Consider the following 25,336-nt stretch of genomic DNA (forward strand, 5'->3'; position numbering starts at 1 on the left):
GTCGCCGTGTCGGTGCCAAAGAAAAAGCGGAAAATGAAGGAGCTCAACAAGAAGGAAGCAGTGGGCGACCTGCTGGATGCCTTTAAAGAGGTGGGTGTGTGGTCTTGTGAGCCAGTATGGGTGCCACGTTCCCACCCCCTCACCTCCCAGAGCTGCTGCCTCTCGTGATGAGCTCCTGTTAGTGCCATCGTGTCTGGGCCACTGATGCACCGTGATGGAACTGAGGATCTGAGTTGCAGCAGGAAGTCGGGGTTCCCCCCAGCAGGGCCAGGGCTTGAGGGCATGGAGTAGTTGTGTGCCTAGCGCTCCCTCTAACTGGGAGCTCTCTGCACTGGGGGCTGCTATGGGTCCGGGTATCCTGGGGCCCTGAGTGCGTTTCCAGGGTTTTGGGAGGGCCTGGCTGGGTTCCTCGCTCATTTCTTGTCTCGCTGGCTCCTTTCATTGGAAGTCTCAGATCAGCGATGGTGCCTCTGAGGCAGAGAACAAGCCCCCAGCCTCTGTCCCAGCCCCGGAGCCCAAGGAGGCCGCCCCAGCCTGCCCTCAGGAAGAGACTGAGGAGACCTGGGAAGAGAAAGAGGACAAGCTGGATCCGGAGAAGGTCAAGGCCGCAGATCAGAAGTACCAGTACAAGGAAGGTGAGCCTTCCTTCAGCCAAAGTAGGTGTCCTGCTCATTGCTTCCTTCTTGCGCTCGGACTGGCCCGGCCTCCTGTGATGACATCCGCTATGAGCCATCGTGTCTGGGCCACTGACGCTCTGTGATGGAACTGAGGATCTGAGCAGGCGGGGGTTGCACTGGTGGGGTGCTGGGAGCACGTGCCGGTCGTCCCGCTGAGTTTCACCACTCCTGACTTTCACTTCCCCTTGGTCACTGTCCTGGCTCGCCGGCTTCTGCAGAGACTCGACCCCAGCAGGGCCCACTAGCACCTAGCGCAAACTGGAACTGTTGGGGGGAGGGCAGATCCATTCACAACCTGCTTGTCCAGTGGGCACTGGAGGACAGCAGTTCTTTGGGCAGGGCAGTAGCTTCAGGCTTAGGCTGCAGGTTGGGTCCTGCAGATGCCGGAACCCGAGGGGTGATGCCAGCCCTGCATGTCGGGGAGCTGTTTGAGCAGCTTGCCAGGAATCGGAAGAGCTGCAGGTCCCAGCATGCCCCGTGGCCTGCAGGCTTTGCCCGCTGGCTGTCCCTCTGTTGTATGTGAGGCTGCCCTGTTGTGGAGCCTCCTGATAGGCCGTCATGGCCCAAGGTTCTGCATCTGCCCTGTTGGGTTGATGTGGGCTTGATCCCCCCCACATCCCCTTACATCAGGGTGGTGGGCAGAGACTGGCAGTGTCATCACTGAGCCAGGCATGACCTTCCTCCCACTGCAGGGGAGTTCCAGGGGCTGGGCTTGGGCTGGTACCGCTCAGTGCCCGCTGTGTGGGGTGCTCCTCTCTCCCTGCCCCGCTATACCACTTGGCCCTGCCTGCAGCTTCTCTGCCCCTTCTTCCTGCCTTGCGACGTCCCCCGGGTGTGGGCTGTGGCTGGGAGGGATGTGGTTTTTCAGGGTGGTCGCCTTTCGTCTGCCACAGAACAATGGAAGCCCCTGAACCCAGAGGAGAAGAAGAGATACGATCGGGAGTTCCTGCTGGGCTTCCAGTTCATCTTCGCCAGCATGCAGAAACCTGAGGGGCTGCCCCAGATCAGCGATGTGGTGCTGGACAAGGTCAGTGCCACCACCAGACTGGTGAGGACCCTGGATCTACCAGCGCAAGCTTGTTATCAGATGGGGGAAACGCTGCTAACCACTCTTAGTTCCGTGCTTGGTCTCTCTGTGGACTCTTCTGTGGCCAGAACAGGAGACCCAAGTAGTTCAGGGGCAGGGGGGACGGGGGTTGGGCATTGCCATGGCACAGATCAGATCCCAGTGGAAATATAGAGGTGATACCCACCAAGCCAGCATTGGCCAAGTAACTGTTCAGAAGTTATCCGGTGCACTTCTTGCACTTGGGCACATGGTGCTGGGCAGCTGAGAAAAGTGCCTAGTCTGGAATGGGCAGAGCCTCCCTTGCTGCTTCTGACCTTGCCTGGGGCACTGTACAAACCACAGCAGCTCCTTGGCTGAGCCATGCCCGAGGTGCCTTCCCTAGGAGTTGTCCGATCCGTGTCCTCTCCCTTTGCTGTGGGAGAAGAGGATGTTGGTCAATGCAATGTAATGTAGATTGGAAAACATAGTCCCAACTGTATATACAAAATGATGGGGTTTAAATTAGCTGTTACCACTCAAGAGAGAGATCTTGGAGTCATTGTGGGATAGTTCTCTGAAAACATCCCCTCAGTGTGCAGTGGCAGTCAAAAAAGCGAACAGAATGTTGGGAATCATTAAGAAAGGGATAGATAATAAGACAGACAGTATCATATTGCCCGTGTATCTGTGGTATGCCCACATCTTGAATACTGCATGCAGATGTGGTTGCCCCATCTCCAAAAAGATATATTGGAATTGGAAAAGGTTCAGAAAAGGGCAACAAAAATTATTAGGGGCACGGAACGGCTTCCGTATGAGGAGAGATTAACAAGGCTGGGACTCTTCAGCTTGGAAAAGAGAGGACTAAGGGGATATGATAGAGGTCTATAAAATCATGACTGGTGTGGAGACAGTGAATAGAGAAGTGTTATTTACTACTCATAACACAAGAACTAGGGATCACCAAATAGAATTAATAGGCAGTAGGTTTAAACAAACAAAAGGAAGTGTTTCTTCACACAGTGCACAGTCAACCTATGGAACTCTTTGCCAGAGGATGTTGAAGGCCAAGACACTAACAGGGTTAAAAAAACTAGATAAATTCATTGTGGCTAGGTCCATCAATGGCTATTAGTCAGGATGGGCAGGCATGGTGTCCCTAGCCTCTGTTTGCCAGAAGCTGGGATTGGGCAATGGGGGATGGATCACTTGATGATTACCTGTTCCGTTCGTTCCCTCTGGGGCACCTGGCACTGACCACTGTCAGAAGGTGGGCTACTGTGCTAGATGGACCTTTGGTCTGACCCAGCCTGGCCGTTCCTGAGTGTCATTCAGCCATTTCCCTTGTTGGGCTCCCCCTGAGTCCTGGTAGAGCTGTCTGGCCTGTGCCTTCTGGGTGCCCTGCTCCCTTCCTGGCATTGCCTGCTCTGCTGCAGTGACCTTTCTTCACTGGGCATCCTGAGGATGTAGCTTGCCAGTGGAGTCTGGCTGTGCATTCAGCCCAGCAGGTTGGGAATCCTCAGTGGTTTTCATGCCTCCTCCCTCCCCCCCTTCTCATTTGCAGGTGAATAAAACGCCGATGCGACCGCTGGACCCCATTCGCCTGAGCGGGATGAACTGCGGCCCTGACTTCACCCCTTCCTTTGCCAACCTGGGCCGTCCATCCATGGGCAACCGGGGACCGGTAAGTGCTTCAAAGGGTCACCAGCCTCAGCCTCCTGCTCGCCTGCATGATGATCTCCTGTTTGTGCCATCGTGTCTGGGCCACTGATGCTCCGTGATGGAACCGAGGATCTGAGCAGGCCCAGGAGCCTGTGCTGGTGCCATTGGCCCATTTGGCTTGTATCTTACAGTGGGGGCTCCCCAGCATGGGGGCTGGATACAGACCCATTGCATGGGGTGCAAGGCCTCAGGTCTGCCTGACAGTGGCGTGTGGGGAGATGAGAAGGGAAGTGCTGATGTCTCCTCTTCCTCAGCCTGCAGGGTTGGGCCCGCGCCGCTCGCAGCAGAGCCAGAGGAAAGAGCCCCGGAAAATCATTGCCACGGTCTCCCTGAACGAGGACATCAAGCTCAACAAGGCTGAGAAGGCCTGGAAGCCCAGCAGCAAGCGGGCTGCCGAGGAGGAGGATCCTGACAACATCAAGACGCAGGTCGGTAGGGAGGAGCTATGAGGAGCAAGGGGGCTTGGGGGGATATGCCGGCTCTCACTGACGGTGTCTGGGGTGTCCCTGCAGGACCTGTTCCGGCGTGTGCGCAGCATCCTGAACAAGCTGACGCCGCAGATGTTCCAGCAGCTGATGAAGCAGGTCACGGAGCTGTCCATCGACACTGAGGAGCGGCTCAAGGGCGTCATTGACCTCATCTTTGAGAAGGCCATCTCCGAGCCAAACTTCTCCGTTGCCTATGCCAACATGTGCCGTTGCCTTATGGGGGTGAGTGCCCTGAGGGCTCAGCTCCTCCGAGCTCTGTGTGCCCTGCCACAGAAATCAGAGACTCCTAGAGACTTTGTGGAGCCAAGACCCCCATCTTACAGGTGGGGAAACTGAGGCACCGTGGGGGCAACAGAGGGATTTATATGAGGTGGCAGAGCTGGAGATGGATGGAAGCCATGAGTCCTGGCTCCCAGCTCTAATGGCTCAGACACTGCACCTTGCGTGGGGTGGAGCTGGCAGCTGTCCCTGTGTTGGGCTGGAGCAGGACTGGCTGTGGGGGGTGAGGGTACAGGGCTGGTTGTCCAGCCTGGCGGTATTACCCCACCTCACCTCTGGTCCCGTCCCTCCCTGCAGTTGAAAGTCCCCACGACTGACAAGCCGGCGGTGACTGTGAACTTCCGCAAGTTGCTGCTGAACCGCTGCCAGAAAGAGTTTGAGAAGGACAAGGACGACGACGAGATCTTTGAGAAGAAGCAGAAGGAAATGGATGATGCTGCTGCCGTGAGTGGGGCTGTTCCCAGAGGGCAGGGGAGGCGTGGCGTGGGCACTGCCCCATTGTGAGGTGTGATCAGGAGCAGTGGGCTGCGGTTCTTCTGGGTAAACCCCACTCCCCTCCCCTCCCCACAGCCGGAGGAGAAGGCTCGCCTGAAGGAGGAGCTGGACGATGCTCGGGACAAGGCCAGGAGGCGCTCTCTGGGGAACATCAAGTTCATCGGGGAGCTCTTCAAGCTGAAGATGCTGACGGAGGCCATCATGCACGACTGTGTGGTCAAGCTGCTCAAGAACCACGACGAGGAGTCGCTCGAGTGCCTGTGCCGTCTGCTCACCACCATTGGCAAGGACCTGGACTTTGAGAAAGCCAAGGTAGCTGCTGCCCTCTCCCCTCAGCTTCCCTGCCCCGGGCCTGTAAGTCAGGGCACCCTGGAGAACCAGGGAGCCCCTGAAAGCAGGGGCAGCAGCTGTCCCTACAGGGCTGCTCCATCTTGCTCGTGGCCTAGGACTATAGGGCACCAGGAGTTGCCCTTCAGTGTCATGCTGGCCTCAGCACCCCATTGCAGGGAGGGGTGCTGATGCTGCCTATGGGGGGGTCTGGAGAGTGGGGGGGGGGCTGGAGGGAGGAGCGGTGGGGCCTACCCAGCCTGAATGGCTCCCTACTTCCCATCCGCTTTTCACTCCCTCCATTCCTGCTCCCCAGGAGGGGTCAGTGACTCCCCCAGGCGATTGGCGCCCTGGGATGCTGCGCTCGCAGCCCTCGCGCAGGGAGACATGGGCCCCTGGCACACTGCAATGCCAGGTGTGGGGAGGGCATGGTGGTGACTGGGGTAACACTGTCTCCCCTCGTGCAGCCCAGAATGGATCAGTATTTCAACCAGATGGATAAGATCATTAAGGAGAAGAAAACGTCCTCTCGAATTCGCTTCATGCTGCAGGATGTGATTGACCTCAGGCGGGTAAGGTGGCAGCCTTGCCCCTGGGTAGGTGGGCATGACCCTCCTGGGTAAGGGACGTGTACGCACAGGTAGATGGGTGCCAGCCCCACCCCCGCGTCCTCAGGATAGATGGGGCATTATCCTGCTGGGTTGGGTAAAGTACACATCCCTCCTTCAGCCTCGGGACAGATGGGTGTCAACCCCACACCCATCCCGTATGCCTGGATCCATGGGGCCAGCCTTGCCTCTTGGATAGACAGACATGACGGTGGCGGGTAAGGTGCGTGATCCACCCGCTTCCTGGCAGGAGGGCTTCAGCTCAAAGATTTTGGGATCCACGCCCGTACTGTGACCTCTGCTCCCAGCTAGTGACCACTGTTACTGAGGTCCCACATGGCAAACATAGGCAGCTGGGTCGAATCCCACCAGCAGCTGTTTGATGCAGGGAGACTCCAAAGTCTGAACCTCTCTGCACCAAAGGTTGCTGCAAACCCCGAGAGCCAGGCAGAGGGGGGTGCAGCGGGGTCTGACATAGAGCGGCGCTGTGGCGATCAAGCCCACAGATTTTCCCCCTTCTCCCCCCGGGTCGGCAGTGGCTGGCCTCCCTGAGGCCAGACCATCTGGCCCCCACTCCTCAGGAGATGTGCGGGTGACACACCCCATGGTACTGGGCTGGAAAAACAGCAGGAGGCTACCTGGGCCGGTGAGTGGAGCTGGAGAGAGTCAATGAAGGCAGCCCCCCTGCAAGAGGGGGCCGGGAAATCAGTGCTTGTCTACGATGGCAATGGGCTCTGGATTCGAAGGCAGGTAGCTGAGGAAGCGTGTGGGTGGACCATGTCTGTGTGGAGTGAGCTCCTGGTGGGGCACAGGATGCTGGAGAATCCCAAGTCAGCATGTCCCATCGGGCCATTCCAATCCTGCACAGATGGGTGAGGCAGTGCGTAGACAGCCCGGTGGATCCTTTCCTCCTCCCGCAGCTGCTGTAACCCCCGCTCCCCCCACCCCCTTTGCAGAATAGCTGGGTGCCACGGCGAGGAGACCAGGGCCCTAAAACCATTGACCAGATCCACAAGGAGGCGGAGATGGAGGAGCATCGGGAGCACATCAAAGTGCAGCAGCTCATGTCGAAGCAGGACAAGAGGAGAGGGCCTCCTGGCTCCTCATCTGGAGGTGAGAGGCCTGTGAGCTTCGTGGAGCACCTTGCTGAGTCCCCACAGCCCTGGCCAGGGGGGACAGGCAAACCATGCTGAGTGCTGGGATTTGGGGGTTCTCGACCCTGCTGCTCCCAGGATTTCAGGCCTGTGACATTTACAGACCAGTTGGAATGGTTCCTCCTCTCCACATGCCCACCTGGGACTCTTGGGAATGCCTGATAGCCCTCGCCCCAGCAGATCCAGAACACCCGCTGGGCAGGGTCCCATGTTCCTGTGGGCAGAAGAACTGTGAAGCTGGGCCTGGGGCTGCCTGCTCCTCGGGCCCTGGCTCTGCTCTTTGAGCGTGATGTGGGGAGGGTCTGTATCTCTCTGTGGTGCTGGGGGTGGCTGGTGACCTTGGCCTGGTCTGTCCCTGTGCCGTGCAGGTGGGCGAGGGAGCCAGGTTGCAGATGATGGCTGGAACACCGTCCCCATCAGCAAGGGCAACCGGCCTATTGATACCAGCCGGATAACCAAGATCACAAAGGTGAGCCAGGGCGGGAGGGCATTGGTGGTGTCTGCGGGAAGGGAGCTCTCTGCAGATGGAGGACAGAACTGGGCTACAGTCTCAGTTTTTTCCTTTACATGGTCCTAGTCCTTATGGTTGTAAAGCTTTGAAAACGTGCATACATGTAACCAATGCAGATGTCTGCAGATAGCCTGAATCAACAGCTGTGAGATGGATGAACAGCCCTATTCAGCCCAATTGGGTGTTAACTCTGAAACCTAAAGATGGCACAGTGCATGCCAACATTAATGGTTTTGCTGGGGATCATCTCAACAGAAAAGTCCAGTTCCTACTTACCCTTCGGTCCAGGCTGCTTCCCCATGTAGTGCCACTGATAACAAATATTGAACAGCTGCTGCATTGGCTGGGCTATTCCACCTCCTAGCAACCTCACTAAGTGAAGCTGCTCTGGAATGACCAGAGCAGTGCCAGATCCAGAGGCTTTGCTGCAGGATCTAGGGCAAGCCTGATTCGGGGCAGCGGGGGCTCCTGGGCAAGCAGCATGGTCCCGAAGAGCCTGGGAGCCCAGCTCTGGGTGGATGCTGTGTGTCTGTCATGGCCTTTCCCTGTTGGGCTTTGAGCCCTGGATGTCCTGGATGCTGACACGTGCCACCCCCAGCGTCTGCCAGCTCCTTTTGACGGGGGAGGGGGGGGCGGAGCGCAGTGCTAGACAAGGAACGACTCGAGCCAGCTCCGTGTTGGTTTCTCTCTATGCAGCCTGGATCGATCGACTCCAATAATCAGCTGTTTGCACCTGGTGGGCGTCTGAGCTGGGGGAAGGGCAGCAGCGGGGGATCTGGTGCCAAGCCTGCTGACTCAGGTACATGAGCAGTGCTCGCCGGCTCTGTGGCGGGGGGAGCCTGGTGCCTGGGTGGTCTATCTCAGATGGGCAGTGGAAGGGGGGGGTGCTGTGCTCGCACCCGGTTCTGACTCCTCTGTTCTCTGTTCCCAGCTTCTGATGCCAACCGGCCAGCCACTAGCACCTTGAATCGCTTCTCAGCCCTGCAGCAGTCGACCCCCGCGGAGAGCCTGGATTCCCGGCGCGTGGTACAGAGGTGAGTCCCTGGAAAAATCATGGAGCAGGTCCTCAAAGAATCAATCCTGAAGCACTTGCATGAGAGGAAAGTGATCAGGAACAGCCAGCATGGATTCACCAAGGGAAGGTCATGCCTGACTAATCTAATCGCCTTTTATGATGAGATTACTGGTTCTGTGGATGAAGGGAAAGCAGTGGATGTATTGTTTCTTGACTTTAGCAAAGCTTTTGACACGGTCTCCCACAGTATTCTTGTCAGCAAGTTAAGGAAGTATGGGCTGGATGAATGCACTATAAGGTGGGTAGAAAGCTGGCTAGATTGTCGGGCTCAACGGGTAGTGATCAATGGCTCCATGTCTAGTTGGCAGCCGGTATCAAGTGGAGTGCCCCAAGGGTCGGTCCTGGGGCCGGTTTTGTTCAATATCTTCATAAATGATCTGGAGGATGGTGTGGATTGCACTCTCAGCAAATTTGCGGATGATACTAAACTGGGAGGAGTGGTAGATACGCTGGAGGGGAGGGATAGGATACAGAAGGACCTAGACAAATTGGAGGATTGGGCCAAAAGAAATCTGATGAGGTTCAATAAGGATAAGTGCAGGGTCCTGCACTTAGGACGGAAGAACCCAATGCACCGCTACAGACTAGGGACCGAATGGCTAGGCAGCAGTTCTGCGGAAAAGGACCTAGGGGTGACAGTGGACGAGAAGCTGGATATGAGTCAGCAGTGTGCCCTTGTTGCCAAGAAGGCCAATGGCATTTTGGGATGTATAAGTAGGGGCATAGCGAGCAGATCGAGGGATGTGATCGTTCCCCTCTATTCGACATTGGTGAGGCCTCATCTGGAGTACTGTGTCCAGTTTTGGGCCCCACACTACAAGAAGGATGTGGGTAAATTGGAGAGAGTCCAGCGAAGGGCAACAAAAATGATTAGGGGTCTAGAACACATGACTTATGAGGAGAGGCTGAGGGAGCTGGGATTGTTTAGCCTGCAGAAGAGAAGAATGAGGGGGGATTTGATAGCTGCTTTCAACTACCTGAAAGGGGGTTCCAAAGAGGATGGCTCTAGACTGTTCTCAATGGTAGCAGATGACAGAACGAGGAGTAATGGTCTCAAGTTGCAGTGGGGGAGGTTTAGATTGGATATTAGGAAAAACTTTTTCACTAAGAGGGTGGTGAAACACTGGAATGCGTTACCTAGGGAGGTGGTAGAATCTCCTTCCTTAGAGGTTTTTAAGGTCAGGCTTGACAAAGCCCTGGCTGGGATGATTTAACTGGGAATTGGTCCTGCTTCGAGCAGGGGGTTGGACTAGATGACCTTCTGGGGTCCCTTCCAACCCTGATATTCTATGATTCTATGAGTCGCATCAGCCCGTTTGGCTGTTGGCTGTGCTGCTGCCAGGGCCTGGTGAGTGCGTTCTGGGTGATTATTCCCAAGCACAGGGCTGCACACGGACCGGGGACAGAGTCCCTAGCACGCAGCAAGGGGAAGGAGCTTTCCTGAGTGCCTGGCAGTCCCAGGCATGTGTGGAGACGCTGCTGGAGCCAAGCTTTGGAGGGGTCTAGAGCCAGTGGGGCGCTGCTGGCTGGCACGTCCCCTGACCCTGCTGCACCTCTGGGACACAGGAGCTCCTCTCAGCCCCCTGCAGCTGCTGCTCATTCAGCCATGGGTGGGGCAGGTGGGAGAGCCCCCCAGGCCCGTGTGGGATACCAAGTCCCAGCTAGGCAGTGCCACAAAAATCAGACTGCAAAGCCTGGGGCACTTCCGGCTGAGACCCCATAGGAGCTAGAGATGCAGGAGCTGCTGAGGAGGAGGCTCTCTCACCTGCAGAGAAGGGGATGGGGACAGGGAGAAATGCAACAGGGAGCCAGGCAAGGCTTTAAAACCCCGGGGGGGGGGGTCGGGGGCCGGGAGCTGGAGTCGTCTCGCCCTGGGTTCAAGAGGGTGGGGAAGCAGCATGTGCAGTCAGGAGAGCGGAATGTTGCTTGGGGGGGGGGGTTTGCTATGTCCTGGGGTGCTTCACCTACTCTTCCCCGCCCCCCAGGAGCAGCTCCAGCCGGGATCGGTCAGAGAAGGCCGGAGAGCGAGGGGAGCGGTTTGAGCGCGAGCGATTGGAGAGGGGTGACCGCTTGGAGCGCCCCGACAGGGGGGAGCGGGCAGACAGGAACCGGCCCCCCATCACCAAGCGGAGCTACAGCAAGGAGATGGAGGACAGGAGCCGGGAACGCGAGAGGCAGGGAGCCCAGGAGGCTGTCCGGAAGGTTTCCAGCATGACAGAGGAGCGGGACAGGAGCAGGGAGCCAGGTGAAGAGTGGGGCTGGCATGATGCTGGGAGGGGGACACGGTGCCATGTTAATCCGCCCTGCACCCAAGTCCTGTCAAGGGCCTGGCTGCCTGCGCTGGGCTGGGGCATCCACCCGACAGCCCAGTCGTGCTGATGGGATCTCTCCCTCTCCACAGTTAAGCGAGAGCCTGCGCCCCCTGCGGCCCCCCCTAAGCCAGCGCTGTCGGAGGAGGAGCTGGAGAAGAAATCCAAGGCCATCATTGAAGAGTACCTGCATATCAACGACATGAAGGTGAGAACTGGAAGGCAGGGGCAGCCCCTGGGGAGGAGCATTGCATGCTGGGATCTGCGCTCAGGGCCCTGAGACGCCTGCAGCCCTGGAACTGGCAGCAGAATTACAAGTGATAATGATCTTTCCTTTAACAATAGGGGTGGATGGGGCAGGGCAGGGGTCTGGGCTGGCCGGTGGCAGCTGGGGGGCAGGGCTGGGAGCTGCCAGCCCTTGGCTGGGGACCAGGAGCAAGCACAGGGCCATTCTGAGCCATGCCAGTCTACCCCGCAGCAGGTGCTACAGTGTGTGTGATGGTGGGACCAGGGCGGTGCTGAGCCCTCTCTCCCCCTGCAGGAGGCGCTGCAGTGGGGGTTAGATGTGGGCCATGCTGAGTCGTCTTTCCCCCTGTAGGAGGCACTGCAGTGCGTGCAGGAGCTGGCCTGTCCCTCACAGCTCTATGTCTTTGTGCGGAATGGCATTGAGTCCACGCTGGAGAGGAGCATGATCGCCCGCGAGCACATGGGGCTGCTGCTGTACCAGCTAGTGAAAGCTGGAAACCTCACTAAGGAGCAGTACTATAAAGGGTAAGAGAACCCCCATGCCCTGTGACCTTGCTAGGGAAGGGTCTAGTCAAGGGCTTGGAGCACCATCCCTCCTAGGGCTGCTGAATCAGGGCTGGGGGCCTGGCCGGTCCCATGGGCAGGGGTGGGATTCGCTCTCCTGCTCCAACCTGTGCTCTGCCCCTCTGGCTCACTCTGCAGATGCCCCTGGGCTGGCAGGGAAACATGGCACCCATGCTGCCGGCCCTGAGCTGTGGGCTCCTGGAAGCTGCCCCTCCCCGCTGACCCACCCGGCCCTCCTCTGCTTCCCTCGCAGGGTGCACGACATCCTGGAGATCGCCGAGGACATGGAGATCGACATCCCGCACATCTGGCTCTACCTGGCCGAGCTGATCACCCCCATCCTGCGGGAGGGGGGCATCCCCATGGAGGAGCTCTTCAGGTGAGCAGCTCCCCGCATGGCTGCCCTTCCAGGCCCTGCTCCTGGGGCTGGGGGGAGCGTAACCAGGCGCATGGCTGGCTGCGTAATGAGGAGCTGATCTGTGTCTTTATGCCCTGCAGAGAGATTGCCAAGCCCCTGGTGCCCATTGGCAAGGCCAGCACCCTTCTGCTGGAGATCCTGGGTTTGCTGTGCAAGGGGATGGTAAGTGATGCCCCCGTGCCCATCTGCTCGCCTCAGCCTGCTAGTGGGGAGTGAGAGCCACATCCGTGGCAGGGAGGGCTGGTGTCTGCATGTAACACCTGAGCCGTGGTCCGGGCCCTCGGACCCCGCCTCTCCTGTCTGTTTCTGGGGCATGGCCCTCACCCACTCCACGCCCTGCAGTCCTCATCCCTCCTGTCTGGCTCTGGGGCATGGCCCTGACCCCCTGCAGTCCTCATCCCTCCCATCTGGCTCGGCCCTGCTCCCTGTGACCCCGCTGCCAAAGGGATGTTTGAGTTGGAGGAAGCACCGCTAGATGAAAGGAAGCTGCAGAAAGGGATCTGGGGTCATAGTGGATCACAAGCTAAATATGAGTCAGCAGTGTAACGCTTTTGCAAAAACGTCAAACATCATTCTGGGATGTATTAGCAGGAGTGTTGTAAGCAAGACACAAGAAGTCATTTTTCCACTCTACTCCGCACTGATTAGGCCTCAACTGGAGTGTTGTGTCCAGTTCTGGAAAGGAAAAATGTGGACAAGTTGGAAAAAGTCTAGAGAAGAGCAACAAAAATGATTAAAGGTCCAGAAAACGTGGCCTGTGAGGGAAGATTGAAAACATTGGGTTTGTTTAGTCTGGAGAAAAGAAGACTGAGAGGATGTGATAAGTTTTCAAGGACATAAAAGGTTGTTACAAGGAGGAGGGAGAAAAATTCTTCTTAAGCTCTGAGGACAGGACAAGAAGCAATGGGCTTAAATTGCAGCCAGGGCGATTTTGGTTGGAGGTTAGGAAAAACTTCCTAACCGTCAGGGTAGTTAAGTGCTGGAATAAATTGTGTAGGGCGGGTTGTGGAATCTGCATTATTGGAGATTTTTAAGAGCAGGTTAGATAAACACCTGTCAGGGATGGTCTAGATAATACTCAGCCCTGCCTTTAGTGCAGGGGATTGGACTAGATGACCTCTTGAGGTCCCTTCCAGTTCTATGAATGAACGCAGGCTCCAAGCTTTGCCCTGCAGCTCTGACCCCGCCCTGGAGCCCTGATCTGGGCCACGTGGAGACACTTCCTGCTGCAGTTGCAGAAGGAGCTGAGTGTCTGCCCCCACCCCAGCCAGCCCCTTCCTCCAGCTGGGCACAGCTCACTCTGCCTTCCCGGGCCTCGGAAAGGGGTCGTTTAAACTTGCCTGGGAAGCCTGACGACAGGAGAGCTCTCCTTACCCTGTCCCCCTTTGCAGAGCCACAAGAAGGCAGGGACGCTGTGGAGAGAGGGTGGCCTGAGCTGGAAGGAGTTCCTGCCCGAGGACCAGGATGTGAACAAGTTTGTCACGGAGCAGGTGAGCGGGGTTGGACCCTCTCCAGGCCTGAGGGAGGGGAGCTGCTGGCAGGAGAGGCCCTGGCTGGCTTTGGAGCTTTGGGTGCTGGAGGATCCAGCAGGGAGCAGCTTGACGATGAGCAGTCCGGTGCCCAGCGCTGCAGGCAGGATCCCCCAGTGCCATCTCTTGGGGCGCGTCTCCCTCCTGTTGCAGCGCCGTGGCTTCCCCTCACTGGCTTCTCCTGTCCCCAGAAAGTGGAGTATACCATGGGGGACAGCTCGGACACGCCCAGCCGCAAGGAGCTGACTGCCGAGGAGCTGTGCAAGCAGATGGAGAAGCTGCTGAAAGAGAACTCTAACAACCAAAGAATATACGACTGGATCGAGGTGAGTGCACTGCCCCTAGGGCCTCCCCAGCAAGGGGCGCTGGCTATGGGGGAAGCCCCCAGGTACTCCAGGGGGGAGCGGGGCAGCAGTGCTGACTGGGCAGGGGGGAGCCCCCAGGTACTCCAGGAGGGAGCGGGGCAGCAGTGCTGATTGGGCAGGGGGGAGCCCCCAGGTACTCCAGGAGGGAGCGGGGCAGCAGTGCTGACTGGGGGTGCACCTGGCTACTCCAGTCCCAGTCTCTCCCAGCAGTGGGCACTCGGGGGAGCAGGGTAGGGGCGTTTGCTGTCTCTCAGGGTCACTGCTGCTGCTCTGCAGTTTCCCTGGGGAGGCCAGGCCTGGGGTGGGGGTGGGTCTCCCTCCTCCAGTGCTGTGCCTGGCTGCCCCTCTGAAGTGTTCTCCCCCCGACCAGGCCAACCTGAGCGAGCAGCAGGTCTCGTCCAGCATCTTCGTCAGGGCCCTGATGACGTCCGTGTGCCATTCGGCCATTGTCTGTAAGTAGGGAGGAGGCTGCCCTGCCTCTGTGGGCTCAGCTGGGGCCCAGACCTGCCCACGAGGGTGGCCTGAACTAGCCAGAGCCCTGGCAGCTGGGATGGGAAGGGGAAGCTGGCTGGTGCCAAGTGCAGTGCGGACCCCGTTCCTCCACCCTTCCCGGTGCTGCGTTTTCCATCTGCTGGGAGTGGGGCAGGAGTTCCGGCCCTTGGGGCAGGGTGGGAGGAGCTGGTCCAGGGCTGCTCCCTGCCTCTCTCACTTGCTCCCCTCCCCCTGCAGTCGAGAACCCTTACCGGGTGGACACAGTGGTGATCAAAAGCCGGGCCAAGCTGCTGCAGAAGTACGTGAGCGAGGAGCAGAAGGAGCTGCAGGCGCTCTATGCCTTACAGGCCCTCGTGGTGAAGCTGGATCAGCCTCCGAGTGAGTGTCTCCAGCCGGCTGGGGGATGGCGGCTGGTTCTGGGAGGGCCAGGGGATGGCGGGCTGGGGAGTCCAGGGAGAGGAAAGGAGGTGTTGGGAGGGCTGCAGTCACTCAATCCCAGCCCACACCTGTTGGTGGACATGGCTTCTGTGCCGGCTGCTCGGGGTGGGGTGGGGGTATTCAGCAGGGGCTATTCCCGTGTCCCCCTGACACACACACCCCCTCGCCCTCCCCACAGACCTGCTCCGAATGTTCTTCGATGCCTTGTACGACGAGGACGTCATCAAGGAGGAAGCCTTCTACAAGTGGGAGTCGAGCAAGGACCCGGCCGAGCAGCAGGGCAAGGGGGTGGCCCTCAAGTCAGTGACGGCCTTCTTCACCTGGCTGCGGGAAGCTGAGGACGAATCGGACAACAACTGAGGAGCGGGGCCAGGGCCCTACCGGCCTGCCCCGAGGCCCGGACTCTTCTTGCGCAGAGGCCGCGGGGAGCCGCCCTGCCCCCTGAACTCCCTCCTTTCCTTTTGTTTTGTTTTCGAGGCCTGTATTGGTTTGTGTCTGATGATAATAAATTCATGCTGAAGGAGGCAGGCACGCTGTGGGGCTCTGCTCAGCCCCAGCGCAGAAACCCGGATGGATCGCAGTGAGCGGGGCCAAACTCTGCAGGGTGCAAAGCACCAGAAACTCGTGTCTGTTGGGGGCCGTCTCCTCCCCCCATTTATTGCTGAAATATAGAGAGATTATATATATATAAACTTATTAAATTTGGTTTGGGGACAGGACTTTGCTCTCCCGCTCCCCCGTTCCCGGATCACAGCCTGCACCACAAACCCGCCGGATGGTTTTTTATTTTCAAAAAAATCATTTCAGCCCCCTTTCCCCAATCTCCCACCTCTGAGATCGGCTTGGGAGCTGCTGGGGCCGTTCCGGGCGGGAGTGGGACTTCCAGCCCCCTCTGCGCTGGGTGAGCCTCCCACAGGGCCAGCTCGGCAACTCCTGTCTCCTTCTCCCCCACCCCACCCCCCCAACACGTTTAAGGCCACAATTGTGCGAGCTAGCAAGCGGTGGCTTCATCTGCATCCCCTGTATTTATAGAGCGCCGGATGTTAACGAGCCGCACGCGTAATTATTAAAACAAGGATTCAATTACCGGTCACATGAATTTGTAAATATTTTTTTTTTTTTTTTTTTTGCTTTTCTTTATGGAGTATTTAATTGAAGATTTAAAGGCATCTTTTCACCTTAAACTGGAAATAAAAGAACATTGCTAAATCCCGCCGCGTGTGCCGCTGTCGGATCCGGGCCTGTGTCTGCAAGGGCTCACCTGCCGCCCCCGCAGCGCAGAGAGCGGCTCCAGACTCAGGGACTCGGGGCCAGCTAGCAAATGGGTGCTAAGCAGTTACAGCCCGTCTGGAGCTGGTGCTGGCGGGATGCCCTGGATGGGGTGAAGGCTCCTATGTGGCACTGTAGCCATCACTCTTCCAGCCTAAGGATTACCAACGCGGGAGTCCGAAGAGAAGCGCTCGCAGGTCTGGTCTGGAGGGAGATCCGGGAACTTGAACGCAGCCCAGAAGTCCAGCGAAGACCAGGAGCTGTGGGGCAGGTGCCAACTGGGGGCAGCCTGGGTCCCCTAAGGACTGTGCCCATTCTTACTGTGGGCAAGGGGAGGTGGCAGGAACGAAGGGGCGTGAGTACAGTCCAGAAGGCCAGGGTGTTTTGGAGCATTGCCTGCACCAGCCCTGGGAAGGGGGCTACACCCTCTGAGCTCCTGCCCCAGGCTGCAGGGGCCCCAATGTCTGAGGGCTGGGCAGAGCCAACACAGGGGTGGTGGTGGTGGATGGATTGATGATAGATGATTCATAGTGTACAGCCTGAAGGGATCATTAGCGCATCTAGTCTGACCTGGTGTAACACAGACCATTAAATGTCACCCTGTAACCTCTGTATTGAGCCCAGTGACTTGGCTGGCTAACCTGCCCCCCAGGGCGACAGCAACAGATGGAGAATCCCCTGCTGCTCGAGGTGCCTGGTTCTGGCTGTTCACCACCCTCACTGTCAGCCTTATTCCTCATCTGAATGGGGCTGGCTTCCAGCCGCTGGTCTGGTTCTGTCTCTGCGGCTGGCTTTGCAGCCCTGGGCGTGAGACTGGGCCTGTGGGCCCTGGGTGCGGGAGGGCAGAGGCTGCTGTGGTGTATTGTATGGGGGGGGCTGAGCCTGGAGGCTGAACCAGGGGCCAGCTGAGCAAAGGCCCCTCCTCTGGCTTTTGTGGCAGCCCCAGGGAGCCATGCAGAGTTGCCCTGGGCAGCTTCTTCCAGCCTCTCCTGCTGTTACCCTCGCTAGGCGAATTGCCCTGGGGTGGGGGTTAGGGAGTGAGACATGGGGCCTTGCCCCAGTGGGGCTTGCCGGGTGTGTGTGGGGGAACATCCAGGCTGGGGGATGTTTCCCTGTAGGGGGTACCAGTGCTCATGTGGGCCCAGGCAGGAGCCCTGGCTGGCTCAGGGAGCAGGGAATATGAGCTGGGGCCTCCCCCCTGGTCAGGGGGGGCTGGGACCGAGCTCCACGCCAGGCCCAGGCTGGGAAGATTGACTGGTTGGAAGCACGAGCTGGCTCTGCTGGGGAGAGAACAAGTCACTTGGTTTTGTTGGCTGGAGGCTGGTCCCTGGCTGGCGGGTGTTTGATGGCACGTCTGCCCATTGTGTTGGCTGTGGAGACTCAACTGCCCACTCTGGGGTAGGGGAGAGACATGGAGGCAGGGGGCACTTACGGAGCCTGCCCTGCAGCTTCCAGGGGAACCATGTGGGGCAGGGGCCGGAGGGGGGCAGCTTTTTGAGATGCTGCTGTTGAATTGGGATTGATTTGTATCAACCCTTGAAGAGCTGGTTCGTTCTGCTGGCGAGGGCCTGAGGGCTGTATTGGAGCGGGTCGGAGCAGGCCCAGGGGGCTGCTCGCTGTACTAGGACAGTGCTCCTGGGCTGTGATGGGCTTGGTCTGCAGAGGGGTGGGGATTTTGAGCGGTAAGAGGGGCACCTGGATGTAATGGTCTGGCGCCTTCAGGGAAATGCGATCAGAGATGCTCTCCCCAGGCCCACTTCCCAGCAAGGGTAGGCAGCAGTCCCAGGTCTAGAGAGCAGGGCTGGGCAGACAGTTGAGGCCTCCAGCCCCCTGGGGACGGGGCCAGACCTAGTGCAGTGGGGTGCATCTAGGCTAGTGCATTGGGGTGGTGCTGGTGTTATGTTCCCCTGGCTGTACCCCCGCCTGCTCGTCCAGTGGGGACGTAGCCCCCTGACACCCGTCTGAACTCAGCTGGTGGGCACAGCAGTCTGGGGCTTGGAGCAGCTCTCTCTGTCCCTATGACCTTCACCCAGCGCCTGCCCTGGGCGGGCCTCACTGTTATCAGGCTGCAGGGTGGAGGGAATGAGGACGGGCAGGGGCTGGTCTGAAGGGAAGCGGGGGGGACTGAGACGGGCAGGGCCTGGTCCTGAGGGAAGTCCCGCTGTGTGCGCAGTGCCTATCAGGGGTAGGGAACTCTCCCTGGTTAACTGTGGCCTGGAACATCCATGTTACATGGGCATGTATGGGGCAAGTGTGGGGTGACTTGCTGCTTGTCACAGCCCTGCCCACCCACCGTCACTCGGCTCAGTGAGAGTTTGCTGCTCGATGTGCTGGGCCTCCAGCGTGATGGCCCGGAGTGCACGGGGCAGGCCTCTCACACGCCAGCTGCCTGCTCTGAACCCCTCTTGGACACCACACAACCCTCCAGCCGGCCTTTAGCCTGGTGAGTTGGGCCCAGCGGGGGCTCAGGGATCTGCCTGTCCTAGATTCAAGGCTTTTGTCTCTAGTCTGGCAGGGCTGTGGGATACCTGGCTGTGAGCCACATGCTGGGTTGTGGGGAGAGAAGGAAGCATTCCCTTTTGTGGGGGTAAAGCAGGGCAGCTGTGTAGGGCTGGCGGGTGGGACAAGCTTGGGGCAGGGTGAATGCGGGCAGTGTCTGGTAAGCAGTCTGGCCTGCCAGTACGGGGTGTCTGGCTGCAAGTGGGCCCTGGTGGGGAGGAGAAGCAATGACTCCTTGTCCACATCAACCTCTGCTTTGATGAGCCACAGGTGGGCAGGAAGCCTGCCCCAGAGCCAATGCCAGGCAGCCAGGGCACAGACTTTCGGTGGCCGGAGCGGGATCTAAGCGTGGGCTCAGGAGCCTTGGGCCTTGCTCAGACTAGCTGCAGTAGAGTGGCTTCCTTGGCCCTGCTCCCCCGTGCTGTCGGGGTCTGCTCTCCCCTAGTCCCGGTTTGTGAGACCCGCCCTCAACATCTCTGCAGCACGGCAGGCCCAGTCCTTGACCTGTCTCTGTCCCCCTTCAGCCTTGGAACCAGCCAGACCCCACTTGCCTCCATCCTGGCTCTTGGTCTTAATCCCGAACCAGTGAGCATCTGCAAGAACCGGGTGCTGCCACTGTGGTGTAAGGGGAACAAGTCACCCCTGCCAGCAGCGTCTCTGCTCCCGCTTCCTCCTCTGTCCGTGACTCATGGAGTGCCCACGCCGGTGCCCTGCCTGGGAAAGGGGTGTGAGGCGTTGTGGAAGGACTCTGCCTGGAAAGCCAGGGCTGGAGCGTGCAAGCTGGGGCTGTCGCCTTCGATTGTCTAAACGGCTGGCCCAGCCCCCTGGAACCCCGCATGCCTCCTGCTGTAGATCCCACTATGGGGGTGTGAAATCAGGGTGTTAACGAGCCATGGCTGCTGGGCTGTCACGTGACCTGAGCCCCCTTGGCTCCTGGGCGAGGGTATAGCGGACATGGTGTCTGCAAACCTCCTTCAGTCTCTCTTAGCGGTGGGGGCTGTGAGCCAGCCCCCCGCCCCCTTGCGTTTCATAGAAAGGGGGAACAGCTCTGTCATCTTTTCAAATGGGGTGGTTTTGTCCCTCTCCCTCCCCCAAAAAATTAAGGATGGAACTTTCCCCGCAGCCCCCCATACCTCTCCCTTGCAAGGGTACTTCATGCCAACTGCCCCAGTTCCTGGTAGGCTCCAGGCTTGAGTTCAAACCCTGCCCATCCTCTGCCAGCTTCCCTCCCCCAATGGACAGCCAGAGCAGCTGTCTGCTGGGCTGGGCTGGGAGCTGCATCCTGTGTGCCTGGTGTTCCTATGCCCCCCTTGTGCATTCAGGGTTTCTCCGCACATGTGGCTCACCGTTGACCCAAAGGAGCTCCTGAGCACTAGCCCCAGGCCGAAGCAATCACCCCCCCACCATGGCCCGGCCCGGCCCGGCCCAGCCTTCCCCGTTCTGGGCGTCAGCACAAAGGTGGCCCAGGAACCAGCACAATGTCACTGGTGCTGATAACAGGCTGGCAGCTGCTGCCTGCTTCGGTGCAGACCACGGAGCTCCGCGCTGGCTGGCGGCCAGGCCTCCCCACCCTCGAGGAAGGGCAGGACGTCGTTGGGTTGGGCCGGTCGGGGTTTGGGCCGTGCTGACCTGAAAATGGGGTTAGTGGCTAAGAAGCCAAGAGCCCTCAGGCTGGCTGATGAGTGTGGAGACAGTAGGTCCAATTCTCAGTAAACGTCCAAGGAAAAATGGCCCATGTCTGGGCCCTAGAAGGGGGGTTCATGGGGGTGCTCCCCAGAAATGGGAGGAGCAGGGCCCCCAAGCCAAGCTCCCCAAGAGCTACCTGTGGGCTCTGAGGTATTTTACTTGTTCATTTACCCCCCCACTCTCCCCACAGTGCTGTGCCAGAGCATGCTAACACTGGCAGGCCAGATGGAGGAGGGGGCAGGATGCTGCCCCACCTGTGCAGCAGATTAATGGGGTGACTACAGCCCCGGAGGGGGTGACCGCGAGGCATTTGTCCCCCTAGAGGTGGTTGGGAAAAGGGTCTGGGGCTGTGGGGAAGAGCAGGCTCTATCTCCTGCCCCGGCCCCTGAGTTCCAAATGGGGCCACCGGCCGGATCTCTCCTTCGAGGCTGGTTCCTCGCTGAGAGGGCTTGCAGAGCAGGGATGCAGGGAGATAGTGGGGCCGGGGCCGGGACTCCTTTGCGGGGATGAGGCTCCCACAGGGGCGAGTGAGACTTGGGATAGCAGGAGGAGCCACTGGGGAGGCCCCAGAAGTACCCCGTTCAGCTGTTTTGAACCGCTTTGGAGCCAATTACAAATCACTGCAAAACGTGTGATTCTGGCCAGAGGATGGGGAACGCCTGAGATCAGGGTACCGCAGCCATGCTTCCCTGCCTATACTATAATAGAGGGACCGTCTCAGAGGTGGCCGTGGATCGTCGGTAACCCAGAGAGGAGCGAACGACACCCTGGGGGTGATGGCCTATGCTACCCCGAGGTGGTAGGTAGCTCCATCCTCCACAGAGGCAGACACGGCGGCTGGTGCCCTTTTGCCAATTTTGAGCACGGGGGCCGACCCTACCAAGGTCCTTGTCGGCCAGCGAGCCATATTTCTGTCCGCCCTTCCCCAGGGCTGGTGGGAGAAAGGTGGGATCGGCTGCTTCTGGGCCGCTGCGTGTCGCTCATCAACCAGTGGCACGGGGGAGAGGGTTAAAGGGACACTGAAAAGGATTCTGAAAACCCTGGCAGAGCAATGCCTAGCTACTGGGCTAAGTGTGGACCTTCCCTGCTCTTTGGCCAGAGGGGAGTTCCCCAAGAAGCCCCAGGGTTTGCCCATTTCAACCTGATCCATGGAGGAAAGTGCGGGGACCCTGGGGTCTAATGGGGGCTGAGTGGGCAGGGTAAGGCCTCAGTGGCGGTGGAGTTCATGGGCTTGCCCAGGAGAGAAGGCAAGTCTGGCATAGCCACGCTGAGTGGTGCCCGGTGCTATAGAGTAGGGGACAAAGTTACGGTGCTCATTCCTGAGTGGCGGAATAGGCTCCAAGCTGCCAGGGAGGGGCCCTTTAAACCCATCAAGTCGTTCGCTGAGCAGAACTCTGGTGTGGAGCTCTCTACGTTCCCCCGCTGGGGTGACCAACGTACCGGAGCGAGACGGAGACGTCGGTCCTAGTGGTATGTGGGAGAGGGGGAGGGGAGCCCCTTTGCTGGTGCCCATACCCCTCTCTGAGCGCTTGGCCCCCGCCCAGCCAGCATGGAGGGGCTGCAGGGTTACAAACCTCTCCAGCAGCCTGGATGCCCCTCACCTGCTGCCCACTGGGTGGAGAGGGGGTCCAGTTAGTGGCTCCCCTCCTCCAGAGCGTGGAGAAGGAAACTGCCGGTGGTGGGGTAACTTGGCCTCCGCCGAACCTGTGGGGCATTGCCCGGGTGCTGACACCCAAGAAGGGAGGGACCATGGGATTGTATGTCATTATAGACAGCTCAATGCCCTCCGTGTCTGACAGGTAGCCGATGGCCAGGCCTGCTGAGAGCTGAAATGAGCTGGGAAGTGCATGTTACTTTACCACATCTATGTTTATCCCCGAGTGGGCCTGGAAGGGGATTCCAGCTATGTCGGTCGCTGGCTGGGGAGAGATTTGTTTCCTAGCTCAGGCCTGGGAGGAGCATGTTCCCCATGATGGGGGGCAGCTCAAACTTCATTGCACCATGACCCCCTTTGGACAACAAGGTTACAACATGACTTTGGGTTGAGGGAAGAGCCTGAGCCCCACCGCCCCAGGGGTGGGGGAAGGGGGCATGGGTGGCGGGTGAACCCCCACTTTGGGGAGGCTAGCCCACTGGCCCTGCCCCTTCCACCTGAGGCCCCACCCTCCCACAGCCGATGAAGCGCCAGCTTGCTTGTGCTGGGCAGCGCCCCCCCCCGAACCGGGCTGGTCCCAGCACTGGGCTGGTCCCAGCGCCACTTTGGGCTGCTGGGCCGCCCCAACCCCCCCTGGGCTGGCCCCAGCGCTGCCCCTGGCAGCCTGGAGCTGGGTCCCCTCCAGCTTCAGGGAACAACAGGGGGGAGGCAGAGCAGGGCCTCAGGCCAGAACATGGGCAGGGCCAGGGCTGGGTCAGAGGAGGCTTAGCTCCTGAGAGGGGCGGCAGCCAAGTCCTGCTGCTCCAGGTGGGGGTGGCAGCTCGGACTTCAGCCCTGGGTCCCAGCAAGTCTAATGCTGGCTCTGGCGACCCACAGTTTGAGAACTGCTGCTCCGGCACATTCAGGCTGCAGGACTGATGGACAAGATGGAGAAGCGTAAAGGGGGCACGGCCTATCTGGGCCATGGAATGGGGCGTGGCTGCTTTAAACAGGAGCCTGCAAAGGTGGAGGGTCCTAAGAATTAGCCCGCGCCCCCGAGCAGGAAACAGGCTCGGTCCTTTCCAGGGATGGCCAGAAGCTACAGGAGCTTCGTCCCTCGCGGCAGCTCCATCCCTGAGCTGTGTCCAAAGAGAGAGCCAGACGAAGGAGATTGCACTGAACAGGCAACAGGCCTCCTGTGAACTGAAATGGGCCTTCAGCAGAGATCTGTCCAGCAAGCCCAGACCACCCACTGGGTTCTCACAGACACAGCTGTGAGCTGTACGGCTGCAGACCGGTGACAACGGGGAGGCAGTTTGTGGTGTATTGGAGCAAGATATTTCTCCCCTGAAAAATAAACGATGCAAGTGATGATCAGGAGTGTCCGGCCATTGTGTGGGCACGGAGACCATCCAGCCATGTCGCTGTGGGTACCGTTGCTCCGGGTGCGCCCTGACCATTCGCTCCCACCTGGCTGCGTCAGATGAAAGGGTCCAATGCTGAGATGGAGTCTGGTGCGGTGAGATCAGGAGATGGAGGTGATGCATGGTAAGGGGAGTGAAAACACAATGGCAGATTGGCGGGTGGGCCAGGGGCTACTGGGGGCCTGTGACAGGAGACTGCATCAAACGGAAGGAGCGTCCCTGCTCTTGCCTGGCTGCTCTAGTGGGCACTGGGGCCAGTTGTGCGTTTGCTGACACATTACTGGGAAGTAGCCAGTAAGCTGGCCAATAATTATCTGGGGAGCTGTTCCCTGGCTTAAAGGCTGAGTCGGCCAAGCCAGCCCACTGAGAGATTAACAATTGGAAACATTAGGCTGCAAAAAGCTCCTCACAGGATTAAAGCAAACTTTCTCCATGGAGTGGCAGGGCACAGTGGCCTGGAAAGCCGTGCTTCCTGTCCCACAGAGCACCCCTTTAAATGTGACATGGCAGTGACGCGGGGGGAGGCCTGGGGGGTTCCAGCTAGACCATCATGCAGTAAGTCTGGGCAGTGCCCTGCAGCACAGACCTGAGTCAAACTGCCGCCCTGCTCTGGCTGTTCCCTTTGCCCTTCCATTGAGGGAGTCACCGTGCCCTGGCGCTCAGCCACCGGCCAGCAGTCGCCAGGGCTGTCACCATCTCTCTGGGGGCTGCTTTTAGGCAGGCCTGGCCTGGCAGCTTTCGGAGCTGGGCTATGCCTGGGGGTGGCAGCCGCGGAGCCAAGAGCAGCAGCCCCAGCTCCTACGCTACCGAGGACTGACGTGCCAGGACTCCCAGCTGGGGGACAGCGTGGGCAGGGACGCAGGGAGAGGTTTGCCACGGGTGCCGCAACGTGGCCTTCGTCCACTAGATGGCGACGGAGGCTCACGGCTCCTGGCAGGTGGCTGTGGGGCGGTGGGGGGCACTGGCCTTTGGACACTAACTTTCTCCTCTCCATGCTGTTTCCTCTCCCCCTGGCTGGGGCTGGGCACACGCCAAGGGCGGATCTCGCACCTCTGGCATTTCCTGGGCGGCGAGGCTGCTGTCTCCCTAGCCCCCGCCCGCTGTATCCTAGTCCACCCTGCGGTGACGGCGGGGCCTCGCTCCCTCTTTCTCCCGCAGTGGAGGATCATCACTGCCCCACAGCTGTGCTGTGGCCGGGCACGGACACGCCCTACCCAGACAGCAGCTGGGCCTGCGCTTCACACGGGGGCCTAACAGGTGAGTCCTAGCGCTGCTAGGAGCATCCTGGTTGGAAAGCAGGCCGGTGTCTCTCTTCCAGCAGCGCCCAGTGGCCCCAGCCAGGATCAGGGCCCCGCTGTGCTGCGTGGGGCACAGACAGAGCCAGGGGCAGCCCCCTTCCAAGGACCGTGCAATCTACAGAAGCAAAGGCCATACAGGGAGTGGGGGAGAGAGGCCACGGAGTCCAGCCTGTAGCTGTTTGCTTTAGGCTCTGGGGCCCGGCTGCCTGGCTGATTGCCCCGAGGTGTCTAGCAGAGGAGGTTCTGGAGTGGGGATCTGAAGGAGCATAGGGTGGCACCAGCGGCTTTGCAGGGTGGGGAAGGTAGCAGAGATGCTTGTGGGAAGAGGCTGGCGTGGTTGGCAGAGCGGGGAGCAGGGGGCACGATAGGGAAAAGCAGAGCTATGCCGTGCCTTGGAGGACAGGGCGCTTCAGTGTGACTGGGCGAAGCAGGGGGAGCCAGGGGAGGGGTGCCGTAGTCAGAGGGGTCTGAGCAGCTGCATTTTGAGTGGCCAGGAGCGGGGCAGCAGGCATGTCGGGGTCTGGAGTGCTCGGGGGTCCAGAATCGAGCTAGGAGATGAGCATGTGGGCAGTGTTCCCTCTAATTTTCCCCACACGTGTGCAGAATGAATTTTGTGATGTGCACTAATGTGGAAGGGATATGTGACACATCCCCTCCGTATGGGTGCACATCACAAAATTCGTATGGCGGGGGTGGGGCTGAAGAGTTCGGGGTGCGGGAGGGGGCTCAGAGGGTTGGGCTGGGGATGTGGGGTTTGGGGTGCAGGCTGCCCTGGGGCTACG

The 25,336-nt window shown here is 59.3% G+C and overlaps 1 protein-coding gene across 7 annotated transcripts in view; it reads left to right on the plus strand.

The window, feature by feature from the left end:
* The window catches only part of EIF4G1 (eukaryotic translation initiation factor 4 gamma 1), a 46,297-nt gene extending 29,673 nt beyond the window's left edge, over window positions 1-16,624 (plus strand). For 2 of the 7 annotated variants that reach the window (XM_084638135.1, XM_084638136.1), the window contains exons 10-32: window positions 2-90; window positions 449-656; window positions 1,571-1,725; window positions 3,290-3,409; window positions 3,702-3,875; window positions 3,960-4,157; window positions 4,512-4,658; window positions 4,785-5,021; window positions 5,504-5,608; window positions 6,601-6,757; window positions 7,167-7,267; window positions 8,006-8,108; window positions 8,241-8,343; window positions 10,370-10,629; window positions 10,786-10,901; window positions 11,292-11,464; window positions 11,757-11,882; window positions 12,002-12,083; window positions 13,313-13,411; window positions 13,642-13,776; window positions 14,186-14,267; window positions 14,545-14,685; window positions 14,924-16,624. In XM_084638135.1, coding sequence (XP_084494261.1) covers window positions 2-90; window positions 449-656; window positions 1,571-1,725; window positions 3,290-3,409; window positions 3,702-3,875; window positions 3,960-4,157; window positions 4,512-4,658; window positions 4,785-5,021; window positions 5,504-5,608; window positions 6,601-6,757; window positions 7,167-7,267; window positions 8,006-8,108; window positions 8,241-8,343; window positions 10,370-10,629; window positions 10,786-10,901; window positions 11,292-11,464; window positions 11,757-11,882; window positions 12,002-12,083; window positions 13,313-13,411; window positions 13,642-13,776; window positions 14,186-14,267; window positions 14,545-14,685; window positions 14,924-15,105 — 3,293 coding nt within the window. In that variant the 3' untranslated portion in view covers window positions 15,106-16,624. The remainder of the gene's footprint in view (window position 1; window positions 91-448; window positions 657-1,570; window positions 1,726-3,289; window positions 3,410-3,701; window positions 3,876-3,959; window positions 4,158-4,511; window positions 4,659-4,784; window positions 5,022-5,503; window positions 5,609-6,600; window positions 6,758-7,166; window positions 7,268-8,005; window positions 8,109-8,240; window positions 8,344-10,369; window positions 10,630-10,785; window positions 10,902-11,291; window positions 11,465-11,756; window positions 11,883-12,001; window positions 12,084-13,312; window positions 13,412-13,641; window positions 13,777-14,185; window positions 14,268-14,544; window positions 14,686-14,923) is intronic. The other 5 variants (XM_084638139.1, XM_084638138.1, XM_084638140.1 and 2 more) reach the window with 5 other exon arrangements.
* Window positions 16,625-25,336: the final 8,712 nt, after the last annotated feature.

The sequence above is a fragment of the Lepidochelys olivacea genome (genome assembly GCF_965140295.1).
Source record: "Lepidochelys olivacea isolate rLepOli2 genome assembly, chromosome: 9".
In the NCBI taxonomy this organism is placed as follows: Eukaryota; Metazoa; Chordata; order Testudines; family Cheloniidae; genus Lepidochelys; species Lepidochelys olivacea.